The 23,151-nt window shown below is 53.6% G+C and overlaps 1 protein-coding gene across 12 annotated transcripts in view; it reads right to left on the bottom strand.

Moving 5' to 3' along the window:
• The window catches only part of ABLIM2 (actin binding LIM protein family member 2), a 190,657-nt gene that overhangs the window by 89,402 nt on the left and 78,104 nt on the right, over positions 1-23,151 (bottom strand). For all 12 annotated transcript variants that reach the window (XM_055245506.2, XM_055245507.2, XM_055245502.2 and 9 more), the window contains exons 6-7: positions 20,995-21,088; positions 4,552-4,639 (exon numbers count right to left, since the gene is read on the bottom strand). In XM_055245506.2, the coding sequence (XP_055101481.1) occupies positions 4,552-4,639; positions 20,995-21,088 (182 nt within the window). The remainder of the gene's footprint in view (positions 1-4,551; positions 4,640-20,994; positions 21,089-23,151) is intronic.

Genomic DNA, 23,151 nt, shown 5'->3' with positions numbered 1-23,151 from the left:
TTTCTTTCTTTCTTTCTTTCTTTCTTTCTTCCTTTTTCTCTTTCTTTCTTTTTAGACAGAGTCTCACTCTGTCACCCAGCCTGGCATGCAGTGGTGCAAACATAGCTCACTACAGCCCCCACCTCCTGGGCTCAAGCAATCCTCCTGCCTCAGCCTCCCAAGTAACTGGGACTACAGAAGCATAGCGCCATGCCCAGCTAATTTTTCATTTTTTTGTAGAGATGGGGTCTCACTGTGCTGACCAGGCTGGTCTCAAATTCCTGGGCTCAAGCAATCTGCCTGCCTTGGCCTCCCAAAGTGCTGGGATTATAGGCATGAGCCACCACACCCAGCCTACAGACACAATTTCATATCCTACATATTTGCTTAAAAATGTCTTGAACAGGCCAGGTGCTGTGGCGGAGAATGGCGTGAGAATGGCAGGAGAATGGCGGGAACTCGGGAGGCGGAGCTTGCAGTGAGCAGAGATCGTGCCACTGTACTCCAGCCTGGGCGACAGAGCGAAACTCCGTCTCAAAAAAAAAAAAAAAAAAAAAAGTCTTGAACATTTCCCAGTTAATTAAATATCAAAACATGCAACTTTAAGGGCTACACAATGTGGACAGTTAAGAATTTTATCTCTCTACTCCTCTCCTGATGTTTCTTTTTTCTTTCCTTTTCTTTTCTTTTTCTTTTTTTTTTTTTTTTAAGACAGAGTCTCACTCTGTTGTCCAGGCTGGAGTGCAGTTATGCGATCTCATCTCACTGCAACCTCCGCCTCCCAGGTTCAAGAGACTCTCATGCCTCAGCCTTCAGAGTAGCTGGGATTACAGGCATGCGCCACCACACCCAGTTTTAGTAGAGACGGGGTTTCACCATGTTGGCCGGGCTGGTCTTGAACTTCCGACCTCAGGTGATCCATCCACCTCGGCCTCCCAAAGTGCTGGAATTACAGGCATGAGCCACTGCACCTGGCCTCCTCTCTTGATCTTTCTAACGTTTTATTTATCTCTACATAACATTGCAGGGGCTCCTCTGCACACAACTGGCACATACTTCCTAGAAATGGAGTCTTAGCTCAGAGAGTGGGGTCATGTTTAGGGCTCTTGAGATTTTTCTGGCAATTTCCCAATTTTCACCCCTACTAGCTGCATAAGAGGCCTGTGTCCTTGACTTCTCTCCAACATGGGGCTCACACTTCCTTTTTATATTTTCACCCCAGTGGGAAAAAGGAGTATCTCATTATTTTAATGCGGGCATCGTAACAGTGAACAGGATCTAACGCCCCACCCCATGTTTACGGGAAAGTCCACGGCAGGAACGGTGGTGGCAATGTGGGGGTTGGCCTGCCTCATCGCCCCGGACACCATGGGGGTCGCTGGGACCCATGCTTTTCAGAGCTTTTATTGCAGCAGGATTTGCCAGCCAAATAACATCTGCACGGAGCCCCGACATCCCTGGAGGCCACACAGAGGGTCTCAGGATGACCAGGCAGGGTGGGGGCCCCAAGGAGGCCTGTGCCAGGGAGGAGAGCCTCAAAGCCACACAGCTGGTCAGACCTGTCATCATTCAGACTGAGAAATCCAAGTCAGGAGAGGGGATGGGCCTGGGTTCGACATCCCGCAGAACCTCACAGCAGAAGCGGGGGCCGGCCTCAGTCCAGTCCTGAAGGGCGCCTTTGTTCTTGAGATGAGGTTACCCTTGATTTGAACTTGTGTCCCCGAGCTGCTGTCCCAAGGCCATTGTGCTCAGTGTCCACCGGGCCCCGCTGTCTAAGGGTGCCCTTTACTGTGGGGGCCAAGCCCCATGCAGAGCAAGGCCCCTGCCCAGACAGCCTGGCACTGCTGGGACGGTCCCAAAGGACCCTTTGACGGGCTCTCGAGCAGAGACTCAAGGAACAGGCGACACTGGGGATGAGGCTGTCCTGTCTGACATCATCCCGCTGGGTTCGGCCTGAGAAAGGGAGGCCTGTGTGACCCACGGCCCTGTGATGATGGCGCATGAGGTCATTCAACAGCCTGCAGGCACCTGCACGGCAGACGCTCTGACAGCAGCTCTCCCCCACCCGGCCGGGCCCAGCTGGCCTCTGGGAGCCCTGGAGACAGAGAATCTTCAAAAGGGAGTTGTGGCTAAAGAGATGAAGTCTCAATACCAGACCTGTCCTCGCCGGGGCCCCTTTGCCCCATCCAATCCATCATCAAGTCTGGGGGCTGCACTCCAGCAAATGGCCCCTGTCCCACCAGTGCTCCCTGGGACCAGGCCCTTGGGTCAGGCTCCTCTGAACCCTCTTCTCAATTAGGCCTCGACCTTTGTCCAGGTCTCCATCATCACCCTCATAACCCATCCAGTCTCAGGCCTGCCTGGCCCAGTTTCAGCGAGAATCCTGCAAAATCAGTTTGGCAGGAATCCCCCTGCCTAGAAGCCTAACCTCCCTCCACTTCTCATTGAGTTCCTCATCCCTTCTTTGACGACTCAGTCCTTAGCCTGTCTTCGACAAGCATCTCGTGGGGTCAGTTCAGCAAGAATTCCAGTACCTCGGGCGACTTTCCACCTGCTGCCCCACCCCTGCTCATTGGCTGCAATCCCCACTGTCTGCCATATTCAGAATCTCACACCCTCTCTCGTCCATTGCGATGGTCCTGACTCCTGTTGGGAAGAGTTTTCCTTACCGGTTTTAACGAATGCCAGAATAATTTTCTTTAGCAGGGAGGGCTCAGGGAATGAATAAGCAATACATAGCGGGGTGGTCAGAGTGATAAGATGAAGCATAACTCTAGGTGCCTGTCTGCAAGGAGAGTGATGGGGCTCAGAACATGCCACCCCAAACAGGACTAGCAGGCCAGAATGTGCTGCCCCTGACATGCCCTTCTGACATAAGGGTTATTTTGAGTTATTTATCTCAAAATAACTGCTGGGGGAAACAGCAGACTCAGAAAAGCATTGAAAACCAAGTAGAAGTGACCATTTTATAAGGGGAACTGAGACCTCCAAAGGAAACCTCCAACTCTAAGGGTGTCTCTTCTCTGTACCAGGAAGATGAGGATGACCCAAAGTCCCTGGGTCTCTTCTCAGTGGAGAAGGCACACAGCACACCTCCCCCTTGCCTAAGGTGCCCCCTGCCCCCTGGCCCCCCCACTCGACATAACTGTGCCTCCCCACACCTTCCTTCTTTGTCACAGGGGATGCTGTTATCTCAGCCTGAGGTCAAAACTGCCTCTTTGATGGCCAGGACATGGTGGATCATACCTGTAATCTCAGCACTTTGGGAGGCCAAGGCGGGCAGATTGCCTGAGGTCAGGAGTTTGAGACTAGCCTGACCAGCATGGTGAAACCCCATCTCTACTAAAAACACAAAAAAAATTAGCCGGGTGTGGTGGTGCATGCCTGTAGTCCCAGCTACTCGGAAGGCTGAGGCAGGAGAATTGCTTGAACCCAGGAGGCCGAGGTTGCAGTGAGCCAAGATCTTGCCACTGCACTTCCAGCCTGGGCAACAGAGCAAGACTCCGTTTCAAAAAAAAAAAAAAAAAACCCAAAAACAAAACCAAAAATACCCCAAAGCTGCCTCTTGGAGATCTGCCCCTGCGTGTCCTCATTTCTCTGGGCTACCCTTTGCACGTACACAAGGTGCACATGTTAATAAGCTTCTGTTCATCCTTATCTTGTTAATCTGTCTTGTTACAGGGATCTGTCCCAACTAAGATCTATAAAAGGTAGAAAATTATGTTTCTTCCCCTTATAAGAGTCATTTCTCCCTCCTCCCCTGCCACTGGATACCTGCATTATGAAGGTATAAAGGGTAGCTGAATGCCGCCATCAGAAGCTTAATTTAATTGTGAAAATGAGAAGCTATGAGCTAAAAAGGGTTAATCTGGGAGGAGGAGAGACGACCAGTCCTCAAGTCTCACTCTTTCTTCAGGTCTGGCAGAGCCCACAGGACACCCCGCCTTTGTGATGACACTGATTTTTAATGGTGAGTGGGCCTGGGGCATTTCCCAAGGGGCCCGTTAGAAGTCCGCTACGTTTTCCTTCAAATCCTCCTTTCATCAATGCTCTGTGGGGCTGGCTCTTCCCTTGCTCCTGGAAGAAAGCCTCGGCTGCTGCCCGTGGCCCTCAGTACCTCGTTACCAACCTCCTTTGTGGACAGAGGGGTTGCAGCAGGCTGGGGTGGCTGGGGCAGGAAACACCTAAAACTCCTAACTTGGACTCTTTGAGCTGGGGCGGCTTTCTAGAAGGGGCCTAAAGTGGTGATGGATGTGAACAGGCCTTATTTGTTTAAGCTTTGCTACTTGGAGCCAAATAGCCAGCACTTCTGGGTGCTGGTCTTTGGTTCGGCCCTTTTCTTTTCTTGCTGATCTCAGGCTCGCTGAGATCATTGGACAGACAAGGCAGGCTGAGGAGGCTGGCCTGGCACGTGCCCCCGCCCTGCCCTGCTGGCTCCCTGCTGTGGCTGGGCTGCTCGTGACCTAGCGAGATGACACTGTCACCAACCCGTTCACACCCACCACGTGGTGTGAACCTCATAGAGGGTAGTTCCTTGCTCTAGGAGACCAAGTAACACATTTTAATTTGTACCTTGAAGATACATCTCTTCGCCTTCTGCAAACATCTGGCCGCACCTGACACATAGCGCGCAGGAAGGGTGGTAGTGTTTCTCCCCGGCCTGTAAAAAAAGCACAAAGCAGAATGTTTCTATTAAAGCCAGAAAGGCTGGCTGGGTCCCAGCACCCGGCATGGATACAGCACACCCTGCGCACAGGTACTCAGGGGACACTGGAAGGGCCAGCCCCCACCATCGGGACTCAAGACCCCTACGCAGAGCCCAGACCCAGGGAGTGCCCCCAGGCTGTCCAAGGCGCCCTGTGCAGAGGCAGGGGGAGACCTGGCTGCACTTGCCCAGCCTGCTGGAGCCCAGTGTGCAGCTCCCTGCCGGGGTAGTACAGGAGGGGTCAGCCTCCTCTACCAGGCGGCATCCACAGAGGGGTCTTGGTATCTCCAGAGGGAGCAGGAGGGACAGGAGGAGGAAGGAAAGGGGAAAGAGAGGGGAGGGAAAGATAACACCATTTCCCCAGGTGCAGGAATTCGGGGAGTGGGGTGAAAAAGGATGAATACTTTCCTTTTCATATCTCTGTATTGCTCAGTACATTCAATGAGCATTTTGCTTTTATCATTCTTGAAGTTTATTAAATTAGACTACAAATGCTAATACTGAAATAACCCAAACAAATCACATTGCCTGGTTTGGCTTATTTTTGCCTGGAGCAAAAAAATAAAAATCACCCCGAAATGCTCCCTTTACCCCCACGTTCCAGCGCACACTTCCTACCCTGAGGGCACGGCGGGTGCGGCCTGTTGCTAAATGTGGATGCCAAATCCCTGTGGCTCATTCTTTCCTAAAACAGGAAGAAATTTCCTAATCCCTACCTACATTTGAATTTGTAATAACCAGTTTCCTGAATCAGTAAGGGCTGAAATGTCATTTTGAGCATCCTGTTTTCCCTGTCCTGTGCCTTCCCCAGGATGAAAAGAGCTCCGAGGTGGCCCCTGTGTATTGGGAGGAAGAGCCCAGAGCAGGCTTTTCTCCTGCGCAGAGCCTGGTGTGGCCTCCTCTGCCAACCTCCGGGCCAGGTGATAAGGCCATGAATCTTCCAGCAAAGCGGCCCTTCCCGCAGGTGAGGAGGTTGACTTCAGTCCTGCCTGCCCTCCAGGGCCCAGGCCTCGGCACCAGCTGTCCCCTTCACTGGAGCAATCCTCCTACTCTCCCACCCCTGCCACCCTGACTGCTATCTCATCCCACCTGCCACCTCCTCTTGGGAGCTTTCCCTGAACCCTTATCTGGGCGTTCACAGCCCCATTTCCACACTGTTTGGGGATTACTTAGGTGTATTCTTCCCCACTAGATGGCCAGCCTCTCAAGCGCAGGGCCTGGCACCTGGGCCACGTCAGGGAGCACCAGGTGCAGGGATCTCTCTGGACAGCAGGTCACACCACAGCATCTGGCCCCAGAGTGTGGGTGAAACGATCATTTCGCTGATCACAATTATTCAAATGCCCAGTGGTCTGGGTAGCACTCTTTTTTTTTTTTTTGAGATGGAGTCTCGCTCTGTCGCCCAGGCTGGATGGAGTGCAGTGGCACAATCTTGGATCACTGCAAGCTCAGCCTCCCAGGTTCACGCCATTCTCCTGCCTCAGCCTCCGAGTAGCTGGGACTACAGGCGCCCGCCACCATGCCTGGCTTATTTTTTTGTATTTTTAGTAGAGACGGGGTTTCACTGTGTTAGCCGGGATGGTCTCGATCTCCTGACTTTGTGATCCGCCCGCCTCAGCCTCCCAAAGTGTTGGGATTACAGGCCTGAGACACTGCGCCCAGCCTGGTCTGAGTAGCACTCTTAAGTGTAAATCAGAGATTGAGACAGCTCTGTATTTTTAAAAATAAAAGTCACCAGGTATCAACGTCACAGTTGTCAACTGCTGGCTCACGGCACTCATAATGAGTATTTCTGAGTTTGTGGCCTGCAACCTGTCCTCACACCTGCTTAATCCAGGTGCCCCCACTTCACACTGACTTCCTCTAACGTCAGGAGTTCTGTGACAGCCACAGGGGACAGAAAGCAACCCTGCAGGGCAAACAAACCCTGCTGTCTACACGGCATGTCTACACAGCATGTCCACATGTTACACTGCTGGGACAGTCTCTCTTTTTTTTTTTTTTTTTTTTTGAGACAGAGTCTCGCTCTGTCAACCAGGCTGGAGTGCAGTGGTGCAACCTCAGCTCACTGCAACCTCCACCTCCCAGGTTCAAGTGATTCTCCTGCCTCAGCCTCCCGAGTAGCTGGGAACTGCAGGCACATGCCACCACGCCCAACTAATTTTTGTATTTTTAGTAGAGATGGGGTTTCGCCATTTTTGGCCAGGATGGTCTTGATCTCTTGACCTTGTGATCTGCCCGCCTTGGCCTCCCAAAGTGCTGAGATTACAGGCGTGAGCCACTGTGTCCAACCTGCTGGGACAGTTTCTAAGACGATGGGCTTGAGCCCTCCACAGCAGCAGTGGCTATGGTCTCCACAGCTCATGCCAAGAAGCTTGTTACACACATTAACTTGTCAAGTCCTTGTGGCAGTGCTATGGGTATATTATTACTCTCACTGACCATAGGAGGCACAGAGAGGTGGAAGAGCTTGAGCAAGGTCACACAGCAGCAGGTGGTGGAGCTGCGGTTATAGCCCAGGAGACTGGCCTCCAGGTGCAAAGCTTAAGCCCATGCCCAGGCCTGGCAGGCACTCAACCCCCAGCCTGGCTGTCCCCGAGTCCTGGTATGGATCTTAGGTCTGGGGTGTGCATCCCCTGCTCACATGCTCACTGCTACGGCTTGAATGTTTGTCCCTGTTAGATACAGTTAGGTTCCCTCTTCAAACAGCTTATCCAGTTTCCCCATTCTCTGTACTATAATTCCAAATACCCCCCTTGCCTTTGCTGTGCCCCAACTTGTCTGAATATGCCTAGGCATGCCTGAACTTGCTACAACCCCAGTCCACATTCCTTTCCTTATCAGGGAATAGGTTACCTTCCTAGTCCCTCCGTAAATGACCCCCTTTCTCTCTCTTCTCACCTCCCTTACATGCCTACCTTATCTAAGAAAGTTTAAATGTTTAGCCCATTGGTACTAGTTTAGACTGTGTGGTCCGACCCTAGCCAATAGAGGAAAGACACAGAAGCAGAAGCTGCATTAGAGATAATAAAAACCCTGATTTCCTTTGTTCTGTGTGCTCTTGCCATTGCTCCACAAGCGAGACACACTCTTCTGCAGAAATAAATTTGCCTTGCTGAGAAACACTTTGTCCTTTGTGCAGTGCTCGTTCTTCTTTGTGGCACCGAGCATTTGTTTTCAACATCCCCTTCAAAACTCACGTTGAAATCTAATCACCAGTGTGGCAGTATTGAGAGGGGGGCCCTTAAGAGAAGAGCAGACCGTGAAGACCCTGCCATCAGGATTGACTGATCCATTCATGGATTAACAGGCCATCATGGGAGCGGGACGAGTGGCTCCGAAGAGAGGAGCAAAGTTCTGAGCCAGCCAGCATGCTCAGCCCCTCACCATGGGACTCTGCAGAAAGTCCCCACCAGCCACAGGATGTGCCCCCTTCACCCTGGACTTCACAGCCTCCATCACTGTAGGAAATCCATCCTTTTCTTTATAAATTCCCCAGGAATTTCAGGTATTCTGTTACATGTCACGGGAGTGGACTAACACATGCCGTACCCTCATGCCCTGAACGAGCAACATGGAGGATGCTGGTGAACCCATCCAAGCCAAGTAGTCAGACACAAGAGAACAGGCCACAGGTTTAGGATGTTCAAAACCAGGCAAAGCGATCTACATGGCTAGGGTGCCCTTGGGGACTCACGGGGGAATCTGGGGCACCTGACCTGTTCTCTTTCTTGACTCGGCACCGGTTCCATGGGTGTGTCCAGTTTGTAAAAATGTATCAAGATGCACAGGTATAATTCACGCACCCCTCTGTGTGTATTACATGCCAACAAAGTAAAGACCTAAACACAAGAGCTAAAACTGAAAAACGATTAGAAGAAAACATGCTGTTAAGAGGACAGGTGGAGTGGCTCACACCTGTAATCCAAGTGCTCTCAGAGGCTGAGGCAAGAGTATCACTTGAGGCCAGGAGTTCAAGGCCAGCCTGGGCAACATAGTGAGACACGGTCTCTACAAAAAAAATTGAAAAATTAGCCAGGCCTGGTGGCTTGTGCCTGTAGTCTCAGCTACTCAGGAGGCTGAGGTGGGAGGATACTTTGAGCCCAGGAGTTCTAAGTTACAGTGAGCTCTGATCATGCCACTGCACTCTAGCCTGGGTGACAGAGTGAAACCCAGACTCTTAAAGAAATGTTTTAAAAAGGTGGGCAAAGGACTTGAATAGACACTTCTTCAATGAAAATATACAAATGGCCAACTGGTACATGAAAAGATGCTCAACATCCTTGTCATTAAGAAAATGCAAATCAAAACCATAGGAGACACCACTTCATACCCATGAGGATAGCTACAATAATAACAACACAGAAAGGAAAAGAAAAGGTGTTGGTGAGGATGTCAAGACACAGGAACCCTCATGCGCTGCTGATGGAAACACAAAACGATGTAGTTACTGTGGAAGACAATGTGTTGGTTTTTCAAGAAGTTAAACACAGAATTACCAGGAGCCAGGAATTTCACTCTTTGGCATTTAAGGAAAATGAAGAGAAAAGAACAGGAGAAATGAAAACTTGGCTGGGCACAGTGACTCACACCTGTAATCCCAGCACTTTGGGAGGCTGAGGTGGGCAGATCACCTGAGGTCAGGAGTTTGAGACCAGCCTGACCAACATGGCGAAACCCCATCTCTACTAAAAGCACAAAAATTAGCCAGGCTTGGTGGCGGGTGCCTGTAATCCCAGCTACTCAGGAGGCTGAGACAGGAGAATCACTTGAACTCGGGAGGCAGAGGTTGCAGTGAGCTGAGGTCGTGCCACTGCACTCCAGCCTAAGCAACAGTGCAAGACTCCAGAAAGAAGGGAAGAAAGGAAAGAAAGGAAGGAAAGAAGGGAAGGGAAGGGAAGGGAAGGGAAGGGAAAAAGGAGGGCACAGTGGCTCATGCCCGTAATCCTAGAACTTTGGGAGGCCGAGGTGGGTGCATCACGAGGTCAGGAGATTGAGACCATTCTGGCTAACACGGTGAAACCCGATCTGTACTAAAAAAAAAATTACAAAAAATTAGCCAGGCACGGTGGCAGGCATCTGTAGTCCCAGCAAATCGGGAGGCTGAGGCAGGAGAATGGCGAGAACCCGGGAGGCAGAGCTTGCAGTGAGCTGAGATAGCGCCACTGCACTCTAGCCTGGGCAACAGAGAGAGACTACATCTCAAAAAAAAAAGAAAAAAAAAAAAAGAAAGGAGGGAGGGAAGGAAGGAAGGAAGGAAGGAAGGAAGGAAGGAAGGAAGGAAGGAAAGAAGGAAGGAAGGAAGGGACGGGTGGTTCCACACAAAAACCTGTATATGATGTTCACAGCAGCATTCTATATAACAGCCAAAGGGTAGAAACATCCCCGGTGTCCATCATGGATGAAGAAATTGTGGCGTATCTACACCAGGGGGTATTATTCAGCCATGGACAGGAATGAAAGCACTGATACTGCTACAATATGGATGAACTCTGAAATCGTGTGCAGTGAAAGAAGCCAGATGCAAAGCCACGGGGTAGACGATTCCTTCACTATGGAACATCCAGAGCAGGCAAATCCATGGAGACAGAAAGCAGGTGAGTGGCTGCCAGGGGCTGGGGGAGGAGGGAATGGGGAGTAACTGCCTGGTGGGGATGAGGTTTCCTCTTGGGGTGACGAAAAAGTTTTGGAACTAGAGAGAACTGGAAGTTGTGCGATATTGTGAATGCACCAAATGCCACCAAACATTTTAAATGGTTAATTGTATGTTACATGAATGTCACCTCAATTTTTTAAAGAAGAGTTGATCCCCAAATGGTCAACTTTTAAATGACCAACCACATACCAAGCATTGTGTCAGGTGCTCTGCCTGCCTCAAGTTCATCCTCACGGCAGCCCCTTGGGGTGAGCACTATTGTCTATCCTTGTTTTTCAGAGGAGGAGGTGGAGGCTCAGGGAGGCGAGGAGGCCTACCCAAGGCCATGTCATTGAGAGAATGAGGAGCCAGGATCCAAAGCAGGTGGGCTGGATGCTACCTCCTGGGAAGACTCCATGGGCCGTGGGGACAATTGGGGACATTTGTGGCTGCACCCCTGCAGGTCCGGGGCCTCAGAGCGTGGAATTAACTGCATCCTCAGCTCACCGGCTCCCTGTCAACAGCCCTCCTCCCACACCCAATGCACAGACACAGGAAAAGGAAGGTCACAGAGCTCCTAGTGAGCTGGGGGCAGAGACGGAAGCTTTCCACACTGTACACGCCACGGCCTGGCCCGTGGCACAGAGGAGCAGCCTGGGGTCCGAGAAGCCACACAGCAGAGTTACAGCCAAGTCTGAGCCAGTGCCAGCTCTGCACCCTTTCCAGTGACGGCACAGCTGCGTGGCCAGGGGCAGCTGGCACCCTCATTCACAGTTCGCACCACTCATAAGGTATAAGAGTCAACAGCCAAACCATTACATTTTAAGGACGCTCCACATTCTGGAACAATCCACCTGTGGTGGAGAGGCAGGGCTGGAGCACCTGCGTCTTCAGGCCCTGGGGAACACCACGGGGCCGTCAAGTGGACAGAGCAAACGTGCCTGCCGGTGCTCAGGCCTGTCCCAGGCTCGTGGCCAAAGCCATGGAGGTGACAGATTCCAGCCTGAGATTCTCTCTTCCTGGCTGTGACTCAGGCCCCGTGTCACGTGCTGGGGTTCAGTGTCCCCGTGTATAAGATGGAGAGGACTGTCTCTCCCTCTCAGGCTGGAGTAGTATAACCGGGCTCTGTGATTCCAGAGGACATTTAGCTGGAAGGTACCGGAGTGGCACAGGTCACCCCCTTCCTATCCCATACTTCCTGCTGAGAACCAGTGGGTCACAGGCGGCCAATTAGAAGTGTCCCCATTCCCGGTGTCACCTCCTATTGTCATTCCCATTCTCTCATAGTGACTGGGGTGTCCCAGTCATCGGCACAGTGGCCACATCCTCCCAATTGCCGCCTGAGGAGTGCCTGAAACCTCGGCCACTGGTGGTTCCAGTGGGTGCACAGCTTCCCAGGCAGGCGGAAGTCCCACCCTCGCCCGCGTGGGGTTCAAGATGGCTCGGATTTCAAAATATACGAGCAACCGAAAGACTTTGTAGTGCGTGGTTTTAGGAAGACGTCTTGTGCCTTCTGAGGGGTGGCTGTCATCTTTAATAAGGCAGAACGAAGTGCCAGGGAAGCACACCCGCAGCCTGTGGTGGCTCAGGGTGACCACAGGTCCTCAGCCAGTGCCGGGTCAGAGGACAGTCGTTTAAGGGACGCCCCTACTGTGACGCGCAGAACAGGGCCAGCAGTACAGAGGTGTGGCAAAGCTGCCCCCCCTCCAGAAACCCCTCCTATCCCGGCAGAGGAGAGCTAGCGGCCCCCTGTCTCTGGGCTTCTGGAGAATGGATCAGCCCCCTCTGCCATGAGCCCGTCACACCTGAGGCAGGCGGCCCTTTTCCTCCCCGAATCCAACCACGGAATCCGGGTGCAAAGGCCTCCTCTGCCCACTGGAGAGCAGCCACACTTCCCCTCGCTCCTTCCCCGCTCCAGGCCCCCGCTCAGCCGAGGGCCAGGGCTGGGCCTGTGGGCTGCGCCTCCCTGCAGCAGGCAGCTCCCAGCAGCTGCTCCTCACAGTCACCGGCCCAGTTCCGAGCTCTAGTTTCCTTTCTGAACTTCCAGAACTGAGTCCAGGTCTTAAAAGACGTAATCACCATGATGCACAAACAAAATGAAATTTACAAAGAAACAAATGAAAGCTACAAGCAGGGGATCCCCCTGGGGGTGTTCAGTGGCCAGGACAGAATCCCCAGGGGCCACTGCATCCCAGAAAGAAGGGCCCCACTCTGAGCAATGCCCAGCAAGGCCCCTTGAGATCTGGGCCCTCCCCAGACCTTCCCCACCCTCTGGAACACAGCTCCTCTTGGCCCCAGGCCTGTCTAGCACACTCACTCCTGGCCCCACTCCCTCTTCCTCTCTACCCAGCTCCCGTTAGGGCGTGAGCCTCAGGAGAGCTTGGCCCAGCGGCCTTATTCTCTGCTGTACCCTGGCGTCCCCTCCAGCAGTGGCACTGGCAGAGGAGCTGTCCAGTGGGGACGTTCTGAACAAGGCAACACGGTGCGGCCCTAGAGGACCAGAGAATTCGACTAAGTTTGGGAAAGGCTGTGGCAGAATCCCACCTGCGGATGTTCACACGCACTGCAGTGTGTCCAGGCTCGGAGGGTCCCACCACAAAGACAGTGATGAGCACATTGCCCGGGGACCAGGAGACGCAAGGGAGGACAAAACAGGCCAGCATGGAAGGGTAGGACCAGGGGATCTGATGTGCTGCCGGCAGGAGGCGAGGCAGGAATGCAGAGATCCGGCGAAGGGTGTGTGCGCATGTGCGTGTCTGTGTGTCTCCGTGTTTTGCCTGGTGTCTGTGTGGATGTCTTTGCATGTGTCTGTGTGTGCATCGTGTGTGCTGTCTTGGTTGTCTGTGTGCATTTCTGTGTTCTCTGTGTTTGTGTGTTGTCTGTGTGTTGCTATGTGCAGTCTCTGTGTCCATGTGTCCACGTGTTGTCTGTGTATGTGTCGGTGTGTCCATGCATGTTGTCTGTGTCTCTCTGTGTGCTCGTGTGTCTCTATGTGTTGTCTGTGTGTATGTGTCTGTGGGTCCCGTGTGTGTTTTCTGTGTGTCTGTGTTGTCGGTGTCTGTGTCCCTGTGTTTACGTTGGCTGTGTGTGTCATGTGTTTCTGTGTGTTTATTTCCATGTGTGTTGTCTGCGTGCCTAAGCGTGTTGTCTGCACATCTTGTATGTGTATGTGATCTGTGTGTCCTTTTGTGTGTTTGTGTGTGTCTATGTGCTTTGTGTGTGTTTGTATCTGTGTATCTGAGTGTGTCTGTGTCATCTGTGTCTTTCTGTATGTTTGTGTGTCTGCATGTGTCTATGTATGTGTATAATCTGTGTCTGTGTGTGAACGTCTGTGTGTGTCATGTGTGTGGCCTGTGTGTCTGTGAGTCTGTGCTGTGTGTGTCCGTCTCGTGTGTGTGACCGTGTGTGTCTGTGTTTTTTCCTGTGTCTGTGTGTCCACGTGTGTTGTCTGTGGGTTGTGCATTGTGTGTATATCTCTGTGTGTCTGTGGATGTGTGTATCTGCATGTGTGCAAAATCTGAAAGGATGACTTCTAGATGCCAGCAGTAGTTAGCTGTGGGGGTGGCACTATGAATGTTTTGGCTTATTTTATGATAAACAGGTATTCCTTTTGAGCGAGAGAAGTTGGGGACTTGAGAAGTCGCTGTCACCTCTGCCCGTCAGAAATGCTGTATTTATTTGGAAACACGGTTTGTTTTCTCCTAATGACGAGAGTCATCCGTGCTTAGTGCCCCAAGACAGACAGGAGGAAGCAAAGAACAAATGTCCCCCAATTGCAAGAATGATGTTCAACTGGTCCCTGACCCAGGGCAGAGAGAGCCTGGGCATCCCCTTTCCTGCCAGCCTCCCCTGGGGCAGGGATCTGTCACCTGCGTCTCTGTGAACCCAGCACCTAGCCCAGGGTGGAACACACAGTGAGGCTAGAAAGGGTCTAGAAGGGAGTGGTTGACTGGGGAAGGGAAGAGAGGAAAGGCAGAGGGAGGGAAGGAGGAGGGGAGGAGTAAAGGGAGGAGGAATTGATTCGCGGTCCCAGGGGGACGCGGGGCTTCTTGTTACCGGGGAGACGTCCCTGGCACAGACTGCAGGAAGCACACCGGGCCCAGACCTCGGCCCTGGCAGGGTTAACAGAGGGTGGGGCTGGGAAGAGGCAACCCCCACTCCCGCCCACCTCTGCAGGGAGGTGTTGATAGGGTGAGGGAGGGATGGGGTTCCTGGAAGGCGGGGCTCTGAACACACGGCCTGTGGCTTCTCCTCATCCACACCTCCTCCCTTTATGCAGCCCTGGTCTAGAGGCTGGTCACACCGCTGTCCCCGTGGATTCGCCAGCTGAGTCCTAGCTCCCTCTGTGGGGGCGGTGCCATCCGTCCCCAGCAGCTGGCTCTGCCGCAGTTGCTGCCAGGCACCACCCACCTCTGCTGCCACAGCCCAGTGCCTCCCCCATCCCTAGCCAGCCATCCTGGCCCAGGAGTGGGACACAGGTATCAGCCCCCCCCATGCCCCTACAGGACCCCAGCAAGGAGCCGGCTCGTCAGGACAGACACCCAGAGATGGGTGGGATGCAGGCCAACACACATGAGGGTGCTGCACGTTTAGGAGAAACTGAGGGAGAGACAGGGAAGGAAAACTCCACTGTCACCACCAAATGCACATTTCGCGGGCAGGCGGGCACTGCGGGCGCCAGCACTTAGGATGGCACCATGCCCGCCACACGCAGACACAGCACAGGCGAGGGCTCAGCTGGCAGTGGGAACCTGGGATGCTCTGTGCTTGGGTCCTGCAGAGGGAAGCCAGGGGCACTGCCAAGCGCCTTAAGGGGCAAAATGGGGGGTGGGGGAACAGGTGGCTCCGAGGTTTCACACCTGACTGCTCTGTCCCCAAAAACCCACCCACCCGCAGCCCCGCCTGGCCCCTGTGAGCCGCCATCAGCCCCTTGGAGTTGTGGGCCAGGCTTCCTACCTGCACGGCGTCTGGGCACCAGAGCCCAGTCTGAAGGCCCTGCTTGAGTGCCGTACTCCCGGGAACGTGTGCCTGTGAGGGTGGACACCCTCACCTTCAGCCAACAGTCTGTCACCTGCTCCTGCTGCACGCCGGGAGTCCACTGTCACCCAGCTGGGCGCCGGCACGCTGGGCCCAGCATCAGGCAGTGCCACCGTGGCGGCAGCTGCTCCCCTTCTGCGGAGCCAGGCTTGTCCCCGCCCGCAGTTCCCACCTTGCACCCAGGGAGGATGCTCAGAGCTGTGCAGAGCCCGCCGACTCAGCCACGCCGCCACAGACTCGCCTCCCCGGCAGAGGCGAAAACAAAAGCATTAATCTTCCCTGGGAGGCCGTTTCTCCTACACAGCAGAGGAGGAGGAAAAACCCAGACCTGTTTTGCTCCTGTTCCTCGAATTAGGATGGTTCCTTCCCGACGAACCAGGGCGCACCCCAAATTCTGTATTTGGCATTAAATACCAGGGATGCTTACACTGCAGACATGGGACCCTTGCCTCCCAATCCATCAAGGGGAGGGGGGCTGCCCGATGAAACCCACTTGGCTCACCCAGTGCACAGCGTGCCTGAGGCAGAGCAGCCCGAGTTTGGGTGGGGTCTGCCCCCGACCCCAGGCCAGGGCCTCTCTGGTGTGGGGGCTGCTGCCCATGGGTGTCAGAAAGGCGGGACAGGTGAGGCTCCTGCACCAGCAGCAGCAACAGCAGCAGCTGACTGCACCCAAGATACACCCAACTTTAGGCCACCAGATGTTCCAACGTGGCTATGCTATTAAGCCAAAAATGCGAACCCGCATCTGTGCACTAGGAGAAGACAAAGGGTTGGGGGAAACCTGTGCAGCTCGGGCTCCAGTATGGCTCTGCCACGGTGGCTGATGGCCGGGCATGTGGGTGGATCCACCTGGACGCCCAGGTGAGTGGTGGGAGGCAGTGCGTATGTGGGGGAGGGGGAGTGCCTGCATGTGGTGTTGGCCTGGCTGAGCATCACAGCCACCCGCATATAAGAGGAGCAGGGTCAGGGAGAGCATGTGAGTGGGGAACACAGGCCCTGCACGGCTCCTGGGGAGGCAGGGAGGGGTCGGTAAGAGGAGGCTTCAAGTCCTTAAGGCTTCCTGCACACAAGGGCACCGGATCTGCAGAAGAGCAGGGAGAGTGCAGGTGGAGGAGCACAGAGAGGGTCTCTGAGAGGCAGTGGGGCCGCTGCGAAGGGAGAGGGGTGGCTGAGTCTCTGCAGCGGGGACTTCCATGCCAGGCTGCAGGCTGCTCTTTTTAATGGGAGAGATGAACACTGTCTAAAACGCCACTTGGCAGGTAAGGTGGGGAAGATGGGAGGAGACAGGATCAAGCATGGCAGAGGGGGCAATGGCCAGAGGGGCTGGACCCAGGCAAGGCGTGGTGGGGTGTGGGTGGTGTGCAGGAAGCAGCAGGGCAGGGGAGAGAGTCAGGATAGAAATGGGGTCTCATAGAGAATGAGCCACCCAGGCCGTCCTTGCTGAGGTCTGGCCGCCAACTCTTTGTCAAGCAGAAGACAGGGCCGCTGTGTGGGCAGGGGGCGCAGTCCAGGAGAGTGTGGAAGGTCTGGGCTGTTCTTTGCGGAGAACGGAAACGGGGCTTTGGACTGCCGGGCAGTGCATCAGGCCAGGCTCCATCCTATCCTGCAGGCTCCTCCAGAGCCCTCACCATCTCCTACAGGGTGGGGTGTGCCAGCGAGGGCTGAGCAAGGGGAGGGGTAAGGGAGGGAGAGGCCACGGCCCCAGGAGAAGGGGAGAGAGGAGAGGGCCAGGCAGGACATTGTCCCTGGGATGCATCACTGGCTGTAAATATCAGATATGATTGCCACCCAGGAAAATACTTATAGGACAGACAGAACATCTGCAGCCTTATGTGATCCACCCGCACAGAAGGCACGAAGACCCCAAATAGATAAGCAGGCAACATTTACAACAGATAACTGAAATACAAGAATTAGGAATGGCTACAAATGACAAAAGGCCGGGCATGGTGGCTCACGCCTGTAACCCCGGCATTTCGGGAGGCTGACGCAGGCAGATCACCTGAGGTCAGGACTTCGAGACCAGCCTGCCAACATGGTGACATTCTGTCTCTACTAAAAATACAAAAACCAGCCAGGCGTGGTGGCTCACGCCTGTAATCCCAGCTACTCGGGAGGCTGAAACAGGAGAACGGCTTGAACCTAGGAGGTGGAGGTTGCAGTGAGCCGAGATTGCACCACTGCACTCTAGCCTGGACGACAAGAGTAAAACTCTGTCTCAAAAAAAAAAAAAAAAGACAAAAAAGACTCAGCCTCACTAGGGATGGAAGGAAGGCAAATTAAAGCTAGACCCTGCAGGGTGCAGTGGCTCACACCCCTAATTCCAGCACTTTGGAAGGCTGAGGTGGAAGGATCACTTGAGGCCAAGAGTTCCGGGCCAGCTGGGGCAACACAGCAAGATCCCTGTCTCTAAGAAAATTTTAAAAATTATCCAAGCATGGTATTGTATGCCTGTAGTCCCAGCTGTTCCAGGCCAGCTGGGGCAACACAGCAAGATCCCCGTCTCTAAGACAATTTTAATTATCCAAGCATGGTATTGCATGCCTGTAGTCCCAGCTACTTGGGAGCCTGAGGAAGTATTGCTTGAGCTCAAGAGGCCGAGGCTGCAGGGAGCTATGACTGCATCACTGCGCTCCAGCCTGGGTGACAGAGCAAGACGCTATCTCTAAAAACAGAATTTAAAATAGCAAGATCCCATGTTTCCACCTATCAAATTGGCAAAGGTTTAGATGAGAAATACTATATCTTGTTGACAAGATTGTAAATCAGAATAATCTTTCTAGAAAGCAATTTATAGTAACCATCAAGAACACTAAAAATGTCCCTAGTTTTTGACTCAACTTCTACATTTCTGTGAATATATCTTAGGAAAAATTAGAAATGCAAACAAAGCATTATTTTTAAAGAGGTGTTCGCTGCAATGTTACTGATGGTTGTAAAAAACTGGAAGGCAGCATTGTGTCCAGCCATAAATGATCAGCCTGGTAATTCTTTTTTTTTTTTTTTTTTTTTTCTTGAGACAGAGTCTTGCTCTGTAGCCCAGGCTGGAGTGCAGTGGCGCAATCTCAGCTCACTGCAACCTCCGCCTCCTGGGTTCAAGCCATTCTCCTGCCTCAGCCCCCTGAGTAGCTAGGATTACAGGCACGCACCACCATGCCCAGCTAACTTTTGTATTTTTAGTGCAGACAGGGTTTCACCGTGTTGGCCAGGCTGGTCTTGAACTCCTGACCTTGTGATCCACCTGCCTTGGCCTCCCAAAGTGCTGGGATTACAGGCCTGAGCCACCACGCCCGGCCCAGCCTGATAATTCTGAGAGTCATGATGAAATATGATGCGAGAGTAAAGCTTATGTCCGAACGAACCTTGAAAACGTCAAGCTATATGAAAGAAGCTGATCATGAAAGACTACGTATTTTATGATTCCACTCATATGAAATGTCCAGAAGAGATGTTTATGGAGACAGAAAGTAGTAGAATGGTGGTTGCCGAGGGCTTGCGGGTACGGGGAGTGACGGCTAAAAGGTATGGGGTTCTTTCTGAGGTAATGAAACTGTTCTAAAATTGACTATGGTGATGGCTGCAAATATCTGTGGTTATTGATAAAGAAAACCATTGAATGGGCTGGGTGTGGTGGCTCACACCTGTAATCCCAGCACTTTGGGAGGTTAAGGCAGGTGAATTGCTTAAGTTCAGGAGCTCCAGACCAGCTTGGGTGACATAGTGAGACCCTGTCTCTACAAAAAAATACAAAAATTAGCCAGGTATGGTAGCACACACCTGTAGTCCCAGCTGGTCGGGAGGCTGAGGTGGGAGGATCACTTAAGCCTGGGAAGTGAGGCTGCAGTGAGCTGTGATGACACCACTGCACTCCAGCCTGGGTAACAGAGCGAGACCCCCTCCAAAAAAAGAAAAAAAGAAAACCATTGACTTGTGCCCTTTAAATGGGCAAATTGTGAACTATATCTAATGAAGCTATTTAAAAAGACCCCACAATACCAAAAGAAGAAATGCTGATGAGGAGTTTATAATAAGCCGGGAATGTGCTAAATAGGAAATACGAGTTGGGAAACACAGGGATGTTTGGGATATAACATGGCACAGATGGTTTGAGATCAACTATGATTACACGGAAAGAAAAAATGAAAGAAAACTGGCCAGAAAGTTAGGCTATGATTGCACAGTCAGTGGTTTTATTTTCTTCTTAGCACCTCTCTGGACTTTGCAAACTTTCTCACATCAGTGAGAATGGAGGACACCCTTCTCCGAGCCACTCCACAGAGGAGTGCAGAGCTCTGTGCAGAGCCAGGACCCTTCCCGTGGGGGCATCCAGCCCCCTGGAGCCTGCAGCCTGGGAAATGAGACACAGTGACTGGGACTGGGATGCGTGCGGCCAGCCCTGTCTCCCCGCCAGGCAGAGTTGCTGGATGGGGGCTTGAAAGAAGGTAGCCTGAGGCCAGGTCCAGCTCCCTGCCAGCTGCCTTTTTCTTGCCAGAAAAGCCACTCCACGCTCACTGTTCCATTCCCCTCCGCATTCTGAATGCTTTTGGGTGCTGGGTACCAGCTGTGGGAGCTGGAGAGGGGAGTCTTGGGGATCCAAGGGTACACCCCATTCCACCCCCTCCAGACTGGCCTCTGCGGCAGCCAGTGGGAGCTCTCTAAAACTCCAATGCGGCCTGGCATTCCCTGCACCAAAGCCTTCCTCAGTGTCCCTCCCTACAGCCTCATCCCCAGCTCCACCCTATCCTCCCCGCCAAACCCCCAGAGGCCAGCTCCTGCGACCTCCTCGAGAGGGGCTCCCACACTGGGCACAGCCCCTCTCCATTCTCGGGATCCCCCGGTCACCTGTCGCTTCCCCCACGGACCATGGGCCAATCCAGGGATGGGGACGGTCCACCTGCCTGACCAGCACCCAGCACTGAGCCAAGGAGGGGCTGCAGGGTCGGGGGGGGTCTGTGAATCCAGAGACGGTGGGCTGCAGGGTGAAGGGGGGGTGGTCTGTGAACCCAGAGAGGGTGGGCTGCAGGATGGTGGGATCTGTGAATCCGGAGGGTGGGCTGCAGGATGGGGGTTGGGGGCCTGTGAATCTGGAGGGTGGGGTTTGGTTCTAGTTGCCCCATGGGATTTATCTTATTGAACAAAACCTAGAAAAGGGCATAATGTGTAATTTTTACACAGGGAACATGCCCACATGACCACCTTCCAGACCAAGGAACACAAAACTATCAGCACCTCAGAAGCTCCCCGCACTTAATTGCTAACCGCCCTGCCTGCTGGGTGACCCCGCTGCGCCTCCTATGGGGGCGAGGTCCTGCTGTGGGCTGTCTTCCACCTTCCGTGCCTCTGAGTCCCAATCTAGACAGCAAACGGCTGGGCCAAAACATCTCAAAGCACTTCCCACATGCTCTGAATTTGTCAAGTGGCACAGAAGAGAGCATCACAAGGCAGGCTTCCTGGAGGAGGTGGCACTGGGCAGGCCCTGGACAGCTGACAAGGGCGTCCAGTGGCTGAGCTGGCAGGAGTAGGGAGGTGAAGCTGCAGCCAGACAGATTCTTGCACAAACACACATCTCCCAGTCAACTCCCAGGGGGCAGTTAGGCCCTAGCTCAGAGAGGGCAGGGGCCCGGCCCGCCGCGCTTACCTCCAGCACGCGCCCTGTGATGTATTTCTCACAGCTGTCACAGCGGATGCCGAACTTGGCGTGGTAGTCGGCTTCGCAGTAGGGCAGCCCGTCCCTGCAATGAGACGGGCAGTCAGCACAGGGCGGGGGTCACCTGAGGACCCTTGAGATCTAACAACCCTCACCAACAAGAGGGTCTGCCCTCAAAGTGGGGGAATGCCCACCTCCTCCTGCTCAGGTAACAATGCCTCCAACAGGCAGTGTCACTGGGCTCTCACAGACACCAGCCCCATGAGAAATATGACGACAATGGTCCCATTTCACAGATGGAGAAACTGAGGAGCACAGGCAGACCACCTGCCCAGTGGGTGGGAGGGGCTGACAGCAGCAGCTTCTGGGGAATGAGAGCTGCTTCTGCAGACCTGGCTCTTTGGCTCTTCTTTCTGGCTCCTTCCATCCAAAATTCAACATCTGGGGCTCCTTAGAAAACTGTGAGCCAAAAAGGGGGGAAAGTAAGGGCACCCACATTGGGAACAGGGCTGGAGGATGACAGAAAGCCCAGGTGAGGGTGTGGTAGGTTAGGACAAGACTTCACTGTCCCCCCTGCATCCTGCCCTGCATCACAGCCCCTGAATATGAGGAGTGACAAAGGCTGACTCTGGCCACACATGGAGAGGCCTGGCCTTCCACAGTGCAGGAAAGAGCAGGAGGGCTGCACGGATGCGTCCATCCCCTCTCCCCACGCACACGTGCGGCCTGCCTGCTATGTGCCAGGCACATAGGGCTCAGGGAATTGGTGTCGAATGCCCGTCATCCTGGGCCTGCCCTTCCAGCAGTGGCTGCCTCGAGTCTCCAGCTATAGGGAAAAGCCATCTGCAGGGTCATCCTGGCACAGTTCCTGAGCTGATCTTCACACCAGTTATCATGATTATTAAGGAGATCAACATGCCAGGACGGATGACTGTGCAGATGCGGGGAGGGCAGGCCAGCAGTGGCCACACTCAGTGTGGGGAGGCACTGCTCTGCTGAGCCGTGGTTGAGTGAACAGGCCTGTGCTCAAATGCCACATCCCAGCTGTGTGACCCTGGGCAAGTCACTTAACCTCTCTGAGCCTCAGCTTCCCCATCTGCATAATGGGGGAAATAATAGTAAGGACGAATGAAGAGAATGGCAGGCACTCTCCAAGGTGGCTGAAGCCATTGTCATTACTAACCAGGCCTGTCCTCTCAGCCCCGGCCACACCCAGCACGTGTGGGGGTAACTGGCACAGAGTGAGGCGCCTGCCACTCCAACGAGCCCCCTCCAGCATCGCTGAAGTTGCTGTAGTGTTCCAAATTTGGTTTGAGTTTTTGCACAGCTACTACAGAAGGGAGGATTTCTCAGGCTGTCGTGGATTAGACCCCAGCTCACATTCTTTTCCTCCAAGCTCTGGGCTGTTGCTAGGTCCCCAGGATGTGGGGTCATGAGCCCCAGGCCTGGGTGCCCCTCTCTGGCTGCGGCCTGGAAGTGGCCCACAGCGGGGATGAGCCATCGCTCAGAGAGTGGCAGCCCTTCCTTCCACGTGAGGGGGAGATATAAAATGAGTCCTCAGGCTTACTTCCAAATGCCGCTGACCTCAGGACTCCCGTAATAACCCACAAATGAGTGTATTTGCAGCAAATGGGAGGTTAAAGATAACATCTCCATGGCAACACCAACGCCCTCCTCGTCAATTCTGGGACAGCTCTGGAGGCTGCTAAGTAACATGCACGGTGTGGGTGAGCTGCCAACGCTGCGGGAGGGGCCTGCCGCCTGCATGGGGCTGGGCATTTTCATTTTATATTAAAGTGCTGCGAGCACCACACCAGGCGGTCCCTGGCTGACAGGCGGGGAAACTCACGCACCTCACAGGTCCCTCACCCCGGGTGCAAGCTCACCTTGGTTTGGAGGTTTTACTTAAAATGATGTCTTGAAGATCATTGCAGATTCCCCAGCAGTTGTAAGAAACAATACAGAGAGGTCCCATGTACCCTTCACCTAGTTTCCCCCAGTGGTGATGCAGAATTAGTATACACCCTCAGCCAGGAAGTTAACATGGGCACATCCACGGATGTGATTCAGGTTCCGTGTGACACACGCTCGAATGTGCATGCATATGTGTGTGTGTGTGTGTGTGTGTGTGCCTCACTCCATGCAGTT

Source organism: Symphalangus syndactylus, chromosome 16 (assembly GCF_028878055.3).
Source record: "Symphalangus syndactylus isolate Jambi chromosome 16, NHGRI_mSymSyn1-v2.1_pri, whole genome shotgun sequence".
Lineage (NCBI taxonomy): Eukaryota > Metazoa > Chordata > Mammalia > Primates > Hylobatidae > Symphalangus > Symphalangus syndactylus.
Note: the sequence above shows the minus strand (reverse complement) of the source record. Positions and strands in the feature narration are given on the sequence as shown.